Source organism: Anneissia japonica, unplaced genomic scaffold (assembly GCF_011630105.1).
Source record: "Anneissia japonica isolate Jap-2015-1 unplaced genomic scaffold, ASM1163010v1 scaffold287598_len761594_cov195, whole genome shotgun sequence".
In the NCBI taxonomy this organism is placed as follows: domain Eukaryota; kingdom Metazoa; phylum Echinodermata; class Crinoidea; order Comatulida; family Comatulidae; genus Anneissia; species Anneissia japonica.
This window is the reverse complement of record NW_022705477.1, coordinates 143-12,827: the sequence shown is the minus strand read 5'-3', so window position 1 is coordinate 12,827 and position 12,685 is coordinate 143. Positions and strand designations below refer to the sequence as shown.

The 12,685-nt window shown below is 34.3% G+C and overlaps 1 protein-coding gene across 1 annotated transcript in view; it reads left to right on the top strand.

Moving 5' to 3' along the window:
* The window catches only part of LOC117105567 (1-aminocyclopropane-1-carboxylate synthase-like protein 1), a gene marked incomplete at its 5' end in the record, with an annotated part of 11,397 nt that extends 1,838 nt beyond the window's left edge, over nt 1-9,559 (top strand). The window contains 10 exon segments of the mRNA XM_033246745.1: nt 258-398; nt 875-941; nt 1,524-1,621; nt 2,715-2,792; nt 3,441-3,541; nt 4,193-4,334; nt 4,880-5,021; nt 6,264-6,406; nt 6,801-6,954; nt 7,587-9,559. Of these exon segments, the coding sequence (XP_033102636.1) occupies nt 258-398; nt 875-941; nt 1,524-1,621; nt 2,715-2,792; nt 3,441-3,541; nt 4,193-4,334; nt 4,880-5,021; nt 6,264-6,406; nt 6,801-6,954; nt 7,587-7,633 (1,113 nt within the window).
* Between the last annotated feature and the right edge of the window lie 3,126 nt (nt 9,560-12,685).

Here is a 12,685-nt window from a genome sequence, read left to right as displayed (position 1 = left end):
ATATATATATATATATATGTATGGTCAAGGCCTAATTTTCAGCAAACTCTGCAGATATCAGACCTAATTTTCCAAAATGTGCTGTTTTTTGCGCAGAGGGCACAGGCTGCTTTAATTTTTTAACCCACTGTCCATTCATATCAAATTATATCAAAAGCAAAATTGAAGATAATCTTATGAAGTTGTAGGCCTACTGTACCTTGGATTGCACATTTAAATTATTATTCATATTGTTATTTTTTTGTTTTAATGTTTAGTTTAGTGAGCCTGAATTAAATGTCTGGACAGAAGAAATGTTAGTGTATTGTGACTTTGCTTCCATCTATGAGCTGCGGGAATCAGTTGCTGAATTTCTGAAAGCTAAAAGCAATGCAGCAACCCCTCTTGATCCTAATAAGGTAAACAAGTTGATCTACACTAGTGGGAGAATATACAGTTAGCAATTAGTATAGATATATTCCATGCTCTAATGGGAATACATTAGTGCATGAAAAAATTGCATTTTAACATATGTAACGTAAAAAATAATTTTACAAATAAAAGTTAAAAAAAAAAATTAGTATATAGTAACAGTATGGAAATCCAGTAATATTGTTAAATTAATAATTGATGTAAACAATTATACGTTATAAGTCAAGCAATTAATTCTGTACATCGTATAATAATTTTCCGCTAGTGTACTATGCGCAGCTCTACTAATTGCTTAATATGCAACTATTCTAATTGCTTAATATAACAGATATGTAAATATATAACATGTAAAGAATAACTTCTTAATAATATATGTAGAAATATTCCTAATTGTATTACATAAATTTATGTTTAGATAATAATTTTGAAATAATATTACTATTTTCCATGATTTTATGTATAGATGGTGGTTATGAATGGAGGTGGTTCGGTTATAGAAACAATTGCATTTGCCATATGCAATGCTGGAGGTTAGATTCTTTTCTCATTCAATAATAATTAATTAATGTTAAAAAATATATTGTAGGTAACTATAAATGTGGTGCCTGTTTGGAAGTGTGTTTCACTTACTGTTTGTGTGGCACTTAGTGGTTGCATATTGTAGTAGCTTAAGATAATGAGAATGTTTTTACGAAAAACATTTTGACCCCATCCAAAAATTGATTACCAACCAGTTATAAGGTCTACCCAAAATATAATAGGAATTTATTTTATACTACCAGTCATCAAGCTTTTCAGTTAAACCTTTACATAATATAAATTCGAAGAAATTCACACAAACACACAACATATACTGGTGTTTCTATAATTAATCAAAATAACCACTAAAATAATGTCTATCACCCAATATACGACATTAGAAAATGTCATTACACATTTAGAATTTAAAAATTAAAACAACTAACATCAAACCATTTGTATTAACTAGGAACACATTACAATTAGAATTATTTATTGACACATTTTGGCTATGTATATTCAAGGCTTGAATATACTACAGACATCGAAATGTAATGTTCCTACAACATCATTTATTGTTTATGTTTTTAAAGATGCATTTTTGGTACCAAGTCCATTCTATGGGGGCTTAATGCATGACTTGGACCTCAGAGCTAAAGTCAACGTCCATCCAGTCCATCTCCACTCAAAGGTAAGTTGTAAGAGTGTAACCAGAGTGTAATTCATCTTAAATCTCTTCTAAGGCCATCATACTACCATTTTAAACATAAGTAATTCTAGCTGGTCTTTCTTCTTGGCAGTCAACATAGCATTGTAGACCAAACTTTATTACTATGTGATCACTCTTTCCTAGTGGACTTGACTCTGTAACATCGGTGATCATCTGATCGTTGTTGACAGTAATGAGAACCAGTAAACTTGGTTGTTGTCCCTCTTTATAACTAGTATTAAATCTCACTAGTTGAGATGGAAATTATATTTAAGGAAACTCACAAATCTACTGCATGTATGTGTCTTCCTGCTGCTGATGTCCATGTATTCCAATTTATTTCTTGATAATTAAGATCCCCTACTATTAGTAAGTGTGAACCGGTCCTCTCACAAACATTATTTATCAGATTGTAATGCAATGTAGTTAGATTTATACACCGTAAAATTTATACACCATTACACCGTAACGTCTCAAAGCGCTCAAGGTGTAGACTGTACTCTTACTGTAACTTGCTTGCTTGTAACTGCATTCAACCATTTCTTAATATACGGACAGACTCCTCTTCCTTGATTATCATTTAGAAAGTAGTAATGGCCATCTACTATCCCTAATTGTTATCTTATTTTTGTTATTGCTTTTTATTGAGTGCTTTTTTATGTGAATTTTAGGTGTTTCATATTGTCAAACAGAAAACAAATTTCCAGAGGAATGTTGGACAGTAAAGTTATCTTTATCTTATTAATTTTTAGAGCCAAGCCTTGATATTCACTCAAAATACATAATGCTTTTTACATTTTAGAAATATTATGTACATATATAGACTTTTTTGTGTTTTATATTTAAAGACAACTTTTGGGATGGGAGTGTCCATGGTCTTTACAGTTTTGATCTCTAATTATTTTAATAAAGATAGAAGACATTTGTTAATTTGGGACCTCAGAAAAGTGGTATTTAATTGGAGATGGTCTTTTGGTAAATACAGTAGTAGAGAAGGAGGAATACTTCATTGCTGCCTCTACATTTGTTAGATTAAAATAATTAAATTAACAAGCATATGTTTGTTCCATTACAGATGAAAGAAAATGAAACAAAACCATTTCAACTAACAGTTGAAAAACTTGAGAAGAGTTTAGAAGAAGCAAAAGCAAAGGTAAGTTTTGCTGCTGTCTAAGTACCAATTGCTTCACTTTATAAGTTTATTTTCTTATTTTATATACTTTTGGCCCTGTGCTTGAAGAGGATAGGTAAGGTTTTTTTAGTTAATAGACCTTTGAAATCTACACATACCTGACAACATTGAAGAATACAAAAATCAAGACACTTTTCACAGTTGGGGTGGGTAGGGGAACAAGGATTCTTCAGGAGACTGGAAGCTTAAGTAGCACTGCATGATGCTGTCCAGTAACAGTATTGGATTCAAGGGATTGGGGGGAGCCAGCCATCCAGGCACTTCCCTCCACCTACATGTATTTTTTTTCAAAATTATTAGAAAACTGAGAAAAAAAGAAAATTATGTTCAATATTTAAGTCTGAGAAACCTAAATTTCCTGCCATCTAAAGGTGCCATAATTATGAATGTTTTTGCCTCACCCTATGGTGTGGCTGAGATAGTCTAATCAGGGAGATGTTAAAATGGTCTAATCGCTCCCTGGGCCCCCTCTATTTTGAAAATTCCTGAATCTGCCACTGAGTAAGTAGGTTATTGTATGTGTTATGGCCTATATTTGATATGATTTACAATATTTCTTCAAAAGTTTTATAATCTATCTTATATTATTTACTTTTTTCCATTTTTCAGGGGATAAATATCCGTGGCCTCTTCCTCATCAATCCTCATAACCCGCTCGGTGAAATATATTCAACCGAGTTGATCAAAGATTGTCTCCAGTTTTGCCATAAGTAAGTACTCAAGCTAAAATATGCATTTGGTTTAGCTGTTAGTAGAGTTGTTTTTAGTCAGAGAAAATCCTGCTGGAGGCACTTTCACAGATGGGAGGGTCTATACCTGGGGCTGAAGTAAGAAAATTTATAACTACGGCATCTCTTGATGGCTGGAAATGGCACTCTCAGACTTAAAATTTGAATATAGTAATTTTCTTTTTTTTCTCTTTTTTTTTTAAATTTTGAAATATTTAGGGGGCCCTGGGCTGGCTGCCCCCCTCCCCCTGAATCCACCACTGCAAAGGAGTGGAACCCAGGACCCATCATAACAACCAGTATTCAAGTCCACTATAAATATTGCATTTTCTGAAATACTTATTTATACACAGTGCTTTATTTTTATCCCAAGGCATTCTATTCATATAATATTTGATGAATAATACCGAATAAATCTATCCAAGTACTCAAGCTAAACTTCATTTCTAAAGAATTTATATTAGCTGTTAAATATGCATTTAATTTATCTTATAGTGGAGTTGTTTTTAATCAGAGAAAATCCAGCTATCACAGGAATGGAAACCAGTCCCCATCATAACAACCAATATTCAACTCCACTATAATAGGCATGTTCATACATATTTATATACAGTGCTTTCTATTTATCTTAAGGCATTCTCTTCATATAATATTTGATGAAATATACCTGACGAGTGTGTTTAAAGAAGGTGTCCAGCCTACTAGCATCCTTCAATTCAAACCAGAAGATATTCCAGACCCTGAGAGAACCCATCTGATATGGGGCTTTAGTAAGGTAATACAGGATTCCAATTGTTATCTCTAAGGTAGATTATGATGATAATTATAATTTATATGATACCTGAATATAATAGGATAGGAGTATATTCGGTGTGAATCACACCAAGGAAAACCCACTGAGTCTGGAGACTCATTTCCAGTGGTGTCCTTCAGGTGGTGAATTGGGCAGTAAACCAGGAGACAATTCTCTACTCCTTTCTGAATAGTGTACTGCATTCTTTAACGTGCACATGGGCCATAATGTACATGGGACCAATGGCTTAAACGTCTCATCCGAAAGACAGAGCTCTGTTGTGACTTGCATTTCAGCCCTCCAGCTGAAATACAAGGAGAGCAGCAATGGAATCCAAAATGTTTTCACCGTCCAACGCGCACACACAGTGGCTACCAACAGTTTAGCCATCTGAGCTAAGCTCAAAATGCACGCCATTGTGTCGGGATCCAGTATTTCGAGATTACTTATGTCATCATCAGGAATGATTCCTGAGTTAAGCTCCTTTCATTGATTATTGGTTTAGGCTGTGTTCTCTTTTTACATAGGACTTTGCAATGTCTGGGATGCGTGTCGGTATCTATTATGGGTTTTCTGATGTCGTTCGTCAGCAGATCGTGAATCAGTGTTGCTTCACAGGGATTCCTGGATTTATTCAGGTGATGTTGTCCAAAATGCTGAAAGACAAGGGTAGGTCAATATAACAATGAACTTTAATTGTTGAAATTCATATAACTCGCAGCCTGAATCACATGTACTAATGAACTTTGAACAAACAGGACACTTCATAGGACAAGAGAGTTATGAGTAAACATAACATTTACACTTTATTTGACTAGTGTGCAATTGTGCACACATTGTGTGCATGTTTGTTTTAGGCTTCGCTTCCTTACCCTTTAGTATGTTAAAATCCGATTCTGATTATTGTCTGTCTAAATGTTCTAATACTGCAAAACTGGAACTCAGCTGCTGAATGCGTTAAGTAAACACGTGTCTAGCAAAAAAGAAATGGTAAAAGTCACTATTTTTTTGTCAATCTAAAATATGGATTGATATTCAACCATGTCTGCAAAAATTAGATATTCTATTTTGGTAGAATATTTGAGACCATAATGTGTTTATTGAGTGCATTGGTTTTGCATTGCGTCCATGGGCTTTGAAATAACCATAAATATAATTACTGTATCAAGTTAGGGATGAGGAGCTGATTCAACAGCAATTTTTGGCAAGAGTTGCAAAGTTAGCAGGTCATTGCAAAACATGTGACTGATTTTTTTTTTATGGAGAACAATGATATACTCTCAAAAACTATTGAGGAAGTCTTTTTGATTCACAGTCAGTGGCCTAAAACTACAAATTTCTTTTCAAAAACTAGCTTTTAAAAAAAAAAATGCACAAAAAGATAAAGTGAAATAGACTTAAGAAACCTAAAGTTATATGGATAAACTTATAAAAATACATCTGTTAAGTTCAATATTTCAGATTACATAGTATTTATTGTTAAAAAACTTGAATCTGTTTGATATTATTTTCAAATGTGGTCTTGAATTGGATGCCATTTTGTCACTTGGTACTTTCTCGGTCTTGATTTAGAGGGGGTATCATAATTAGAGGGTGAGCTCAGTGTTAAAATATAGGTGGTTAATTTAGGGGTCACGAATTGAAGGACAAACTGTATTTTAAACTTAATTTGTTTATGTTTAGCAAATGTGTTTTATTGTATATTAAATCATGATATTCTTTACAATTTCAGTTTTAAATTCTGCCATGAGAAATAACATTTTAAGTCTTGAATCTGCATTTATATGAAATATTGTAATGATAATGATGATGGCAGTGCTTTAATGGCAATACTGATTGCACTTATAATAGTTATTGCTATTATTAAGATAATTTTAACAACAATAATATTAGTAACACTATATATTTCAGATTGGTTAGATAATGTCTACTATGCCACTAACAGGAAGAGATTACGAGAAAGTTACGAATTGGTGACCAGAGAGCTTACGTCGATAGGAGTGCCCTACCTAGAAGCATCGTCCAGTCTTTATCTCTATGCTGATTTCAGAAAAGTACCGTACATGCAAACAGTATTTTAAAATTCTTTAAACCCCACTTTTTCACCGATAAATGAAATGATCAAGAATATATTAGTTGCTGTTGTTGCTGCTACTGCTTGTGTTATTCAATGGCGTATCTAGAGGTGAATGAGGGAAAAAACTCCCTCCCCCTCTCACTGGAAGTTTTTGGAAGCAAAAATATTATGCTAGAATTCACCTCATACCACCTCATTTTTCTAGCTAGCGCCCTCCCACTTCACTTTCACACCTCTATCATCTCCCCATTTGGATACCCCATATACACCAATGTTGTTTTTGCTATTGTTATTGCCATTACTATTGTACTTACTGCTATATTGTTGTTGTATTTATATTTATTGTTATTTATTTATTTTAATTATTCCAGTTCCTAAAGGAGCCAACGTTTGCTGTTGAGAAGGATTTGTGGCATAAATTCCTTGATGCTGGAACCTACATCTCTCCAAGTCAAGCATTTTACAGTGATGACCCTGGCTGGTTCCGAATTGTATTTGCAGATAAAATAGCCAAACTTGAGCTTGGTAAGTAATTTGTCTATGATAAAAAAAAATGTTGGTATAAATAACAGAGAACAAGTTTTATTAATACACAGGTACATATACAATTTAGTTGAAATAGAGGAGACCAACTTTTGCTTCCCCAAAACACACACTTGTCCACACACACATCTGTGAACACCTCCACATATATAGTAGCGAGCTTTCGAAATGGGTGACGCGGGGAGCTGCGACGGGGAATTCAGTCAACCATGAACGTCGTACTATGCAATTACCGTCTCAACATCAAAGCTGTTTCGATTTACAGGATGACGCACTCCCTTGTATTGCGTGGTCAATTATGCAGGCGCCCCCAGCGAGCGTGTATTTATAAAACTTGTGTTGCCGTAGTCAACACAACGCCAAATCGCTTGAAGCCCGTTGTCAAATCCACACAACGAACATCTTCCCCGGTTTCACGCTACACTGCCCGTCGTAGAACGCCGCGTCGTCCAAAATCGAAAGCTGCTTAGTAAGCAATAGAGTGAGACTTCAGTGTCTTGTGTCAGTGATTATCAGAACCAGATTTTCAATTTAAATCTAATAATTAACAAACAGAAAATTATGCATATGTAAGTTTTAATTTGAATATTTAATCAATTTATTTTATTTTTCAGCCATGGAGCGAATCAAAAAAGTTTGCAAAGAAATCAGCCTTCAATAAAATTTGAACATTTGTAAAAATTCATACAAGTATTTTATATAATTGTTAGTTAACTTGTTAAAGCTAATAGATTATTACAGTGTATTTATACAGCGAAAATGTGGTCTGATGCTTAACATTTTATTAATACAGTACTTCAAAAATTGTTAGATACCTCTTGAGAGTTAAAATTAAAGATAAATGGTTGGGCTAATAAATTTAAAGATGTTTGAAGCACTCAATCTATATATTAAGGTAGTCTCAACAAGACAACAGTTCTTTCAAGAACTACTAATATCTATGTAGTGTATGGCAGGCATTTGACATATTACAATATCAGAATTGGTTATATTATATATTGGGCTTGTCATGCCAAAACCAGAATCAGTGACAAAAACAAGAAAATTGACTTTTTAATATTTTCATATTCTGCACATTATAAGCTTTAAATGATAAGTCATTTACTGGTGTCGACTTACTAAAATTTTATGAGTAAAAGTATTTCGGCTTTTTGCTGTATTTAAGTATATACTGCCACATTTTTGTGGTAGTGTCTTAGTTTAACATTTAGTGACAGCGCACAGGTTTTTGGATGCCAAGCCTCATATAAAGTAAGTTGCTGGCTTACAAATGAAAATCAGAATGCAGAACACACACTTTTCAGGGGAGGATTTAGGCCCTTTTGAGAGGTAAAAAAAGAAAGAAAAAAAAGAAAGAAAAAAAAAGAAAAAGAAAAAAAATGATAGCCCAGAACGCCTCTAATGTTATTTTTGGGCGTCTAGAACACAAACATTTCGCGGGGGCGTGCCTCCGGACCCCCTAGGACAGTGTTATCTTGATTGGCCCAACTTTGGGTCCCCTTTCAGCCCTCCATTTTGGACATCTCTGCATCCGCCCCTGCTTTTTTTAGGTTTATTTTTCTAATTGACAGTATTTGTTGCATTTTGGCTGATGATCATTTAAAGAAATTTTGTACTTAAAAGTCTGTAAATCAACAAATACTTAATTGTTTTAATGTATTTTTCATAGGAAGCCGATAAAGCAATACTTTTTTTTATACCACTGCCAGCTGAAAATGAAGATTTGAAATAAGAATAATTACATCGTAGTAATCGGAGTGTGTAGCCTACGATTGATCGCGACACACATGAGGTGCTAGCGCAATTTGATCTCTCTTCAATTCTATTTGATTTTACTCAGGTACTTTTAGCAGGGTAATTTTGCTAAATTATAAAATAAAATTTTATTTTAATTGTTTTTCTGCCAGTTGCTAAACCCATTCAGAGATGAAACCTTTTCAAAAATAAGGTGTGCTAAACATGGTATAAAAAGAGTATCGCCTAACTTACAGGGTATTATAGTATTTAAATGAGCAATTCATCATTTAATGGAATTTTAATGCTTTATATTTTTTATATATACAGTATATGTATATTTTACTGTATATTTTACTTGCTATAGTGTTTAGGACTTTATTTCTTTAATTTCATTCTTGCTTAGTGTTTAGGATTTTATTTCTTTAATTTAGTTAGGCTTTCTTTTAAATGTTTCACTATGTTCTGGGTTTCTAGAAAACTCAGACATCAAATCTCTTATCTGAGTTTTCTGGAACTAACAGACCATACCATTATTTTTAGAGGGAAATTCTGTTCTGTATATGTTTTGTATATGATGCACCATTAAATTCATGTGTGATCTTAAATTGAAAATCAGTTTTTGAGGATAAAAAAAATCCTGAATACAATTTTAGAATTTTTTACCAGAGATTGATAATTGTGTTTCAACTTCAACTTCTTTAATGACAATATTTATAATGGATTGTATCAGGGAGTTGTTATAGTGACTTGTAATAATTCAAAATGAAAAAAACAAACACATTTGTATGCATATTCTGTATTATAGTGCTTGCTCATTTGATGTAATAAATATACCTGTCAACATTATTAACTCTCCAGAGTTTTTTTGGTCTGTAATTTACCGTACTACTATACTATACTATACTATATGCGAATGCAGCCCTGCTAGCTTCTAGTTTAAACAGTTGTGGCTCCGGAAATTTGCCCATAGGGGGACTGATAATCGGTGTTTGAACCAAGGGGCTTCCAGCTGCAGTCAAAGTTTTGGAATAAAATTCTCCGGTAAGGTTTATGGGGAAGGTTTTTATCGTTCGTATGCCCCAAAATTGTGCTTAATATTTTTGGTCCGACAGCCTCATTTTGGCGTGGAACGACGGGAACCAGGCCTGTCCTACAGTGAGGAGGGGTGGAGAAATTTGTGTTGTCTCACTTCGCTGGAGTGCACTGCTACTAAGTTTAACGCTAGCTCCTCTTTGTGGAAATGCACGAAAATGCTACTGCTAATGCTCGAAAAAGCGCTGCTAATGCTAAAAAAAGCACGGCTCTTGAATAAGCGCCGCTCTCGAATTAGCGCTGCACTAAACCTGAATCTTTTTGCTAAGCGCCGCTCTCGAATAAGCTCTGAGATGCTTAATCGAGAGTATATATTACCTATATTGCGTAATGAAGTACTTTGAGAAATAGGCTTTTAAATACAATGTGTAGTATTACAATGAATAAATAACAATGAAGACACAAGCATTTATAAACTTTTATTTACGATCACATAAACCTATGATGGCCTACTGAACGTGAGGCAATGTGAGTTACTGTAGGTAACATGGGAACAGGCACGGAAAGCTCCACGAAAATATATTTTTAATAAGCGCCGCCCTCGAAGCGCCGCATTGAAGCCTCCAAAAATTGTATAAACGCCGCGGCACTTTTGAGCATTTATGTACATAGCCAGACAAATGAAATGGAGAAAGGCAGTGTTTGAGATCTGAATAATAGAACTAAATTTCAAATCAAATTAACATGTATTCACTTCCTTTAAACAGAATACAATTACAACATAATTTTTTTATATAGGCCTATATATAAAGTAAATACAAGGAATTAATTATGTAAATTGAAAAAAATCAAGTAAAAGGAAAAAGACAAGACCCAAGAAATAAGAAAAACAAATCTTGTGATGGGACAGTCTGAAAGAAAAATAAAAAAATGAATAAAACAAGACAAAAACTAAAAACAAATCTGGTACAAACTGACAAACCGAGACAAGCAGCTAAAAAGGGGAGGGGTGGATAAAAAAAAAATTAAAAACCTATAATTAAGTTTATTGAGCTCTGGTTAGAAAAGATTTTACTAGAAGAGGCATTAGCTAAATTGGATGGCAATGAATTCCAAGTTTAGTGCCCGAAATCTAATATATGCTGGAAATAATTAGTTTGATGGGTGTATACGAATATTAGAGTTATTTCATACTGTAATTATGAATGGAGTACAGTAATTAGATTTGAAAATGTTACCCCTGCAGATGAAAAAATGAACTACTATCATTCAGATGCCTAGAATATGTATGCAGTATATAATATTTCTTATACAGAACTTTAAATGTATGGTAAATGTAGATCAGAATTTAGAGAAATTGTCTGTTTGGCTAGATCGTGGAAGTGAATTCATGTTTTCCTGTCCTACTGCGGGTTGTTGTGAGAACTGCAGTGGCGCCAGAAATTTCCGACGAGGAGTCCGACATGTCCGACGGAGGGGTCCGAACCAAAGGGCCGACGAAGCCTCGGTCAACGGCCTGAATAAAAACGGATAGGTTCATGTGGAGAGATTTTGTATGGCTTAGTATGGTCCAATGTGCAAAGTTCACAATTTCAAAATGTTATTTGGATAGTAAACAAAATATTTTAACAAATTTTGATCTGACGACCTACTACGAGCTAAAGTCCCCCTGTCGGACAGCTCAGCCCTCCCCATCCCAGAAAATATACCCTAGAGCCGCCACTATAGGCCTATACCGTAAAACCTCCAATTGAAGAAGCCTTGGACTTCTTTGATTTTTGCGAACTTGGATGGGCTTATTTTCGAGATGGGCCACTTTTATGGGCTTCAAGTTTTGAGACTACTTTGCAAAGTAAAGAGTGGGGGCGGGGGGATTCTTTTCAAAATGAATGCTGTAAATTTTGTGAATTTGTACAATTAAACAATAAATAAGGTCAATAACATCAATCTGTATTATGGAGTGTATTTAACTGGCATTAAAAACTAATCAACCAAGCTTGTTTTTTTATACAGTGTATTTTGTTTTCTGAAATTCATGCACAGTGTATGATACTGTAAAAGAAACCTATGCTTTGTTTTGAAAAGAAGGCAATGGGCTTCTTTTCGAGGCTAATTTTGCAAATTAATTAATGAGGGGGATTCAATTCGAGGTTTTACGTTACGGTAGAGTTACTGAGACGCAATTATCTATCCTCATCAACTCAAAGCCACATGGTGGCGCCATTTTGACTCGAGCTGCAGAGCCGTAGATTACGAGCTCCTCAATCTTTCGTCGTTCTTTCTTGTTTTCTATGGAAGCATTTTGTGGTCTCTAGTCCCATAACCGAATTTTTTAAAGATGCCGGTTTTATCCAAGACTGGCCTACATATTAAGGCAACTATGGATGCGGATTTGTTGGGAGAAGGCTTTGGAAAAGTTAACAGAAATCGTTACAACAAGCATACTAATCCGATGGTAAGTGTTTCACTACTGTTCCCTGAGTTTTCAATGGGCTTATATTCGACCGGTTCTTGTTGACTACAATTTCGTTGAGTATTTTCATTCGACTGGTTCGTAAAATAGACTTTTACGAAAATTAATGTAAATTAATCAGCGTTAAGCAGGGGCGGATCCAGTAGGATCCCCGTGTTCCAAGATCCCCGACAGGGGGGGGGGGGCTGATGAGTCCCCCGACGAGAAAAAAGTGGGCGTGATCAGGCGTCGCTAAAAACCTTTCGAAAGTGGTTCAGGGGACGTAGCCCCCACCCCTCCCCGAAAGTATGACAATTACTGTAGTTTAAGTAAATGTAATGTTTTTAAATATTTGTATTAATATTAAAAAGAACAAAAATTTTATTTCCTTAAGTATTTGTAATCATAATTTAGACAATGTAAATTCTCATTGTGATCTTGGCATAATTATTGAATGTAAGCTTAATTTTAATGAACATATTAAACATAATT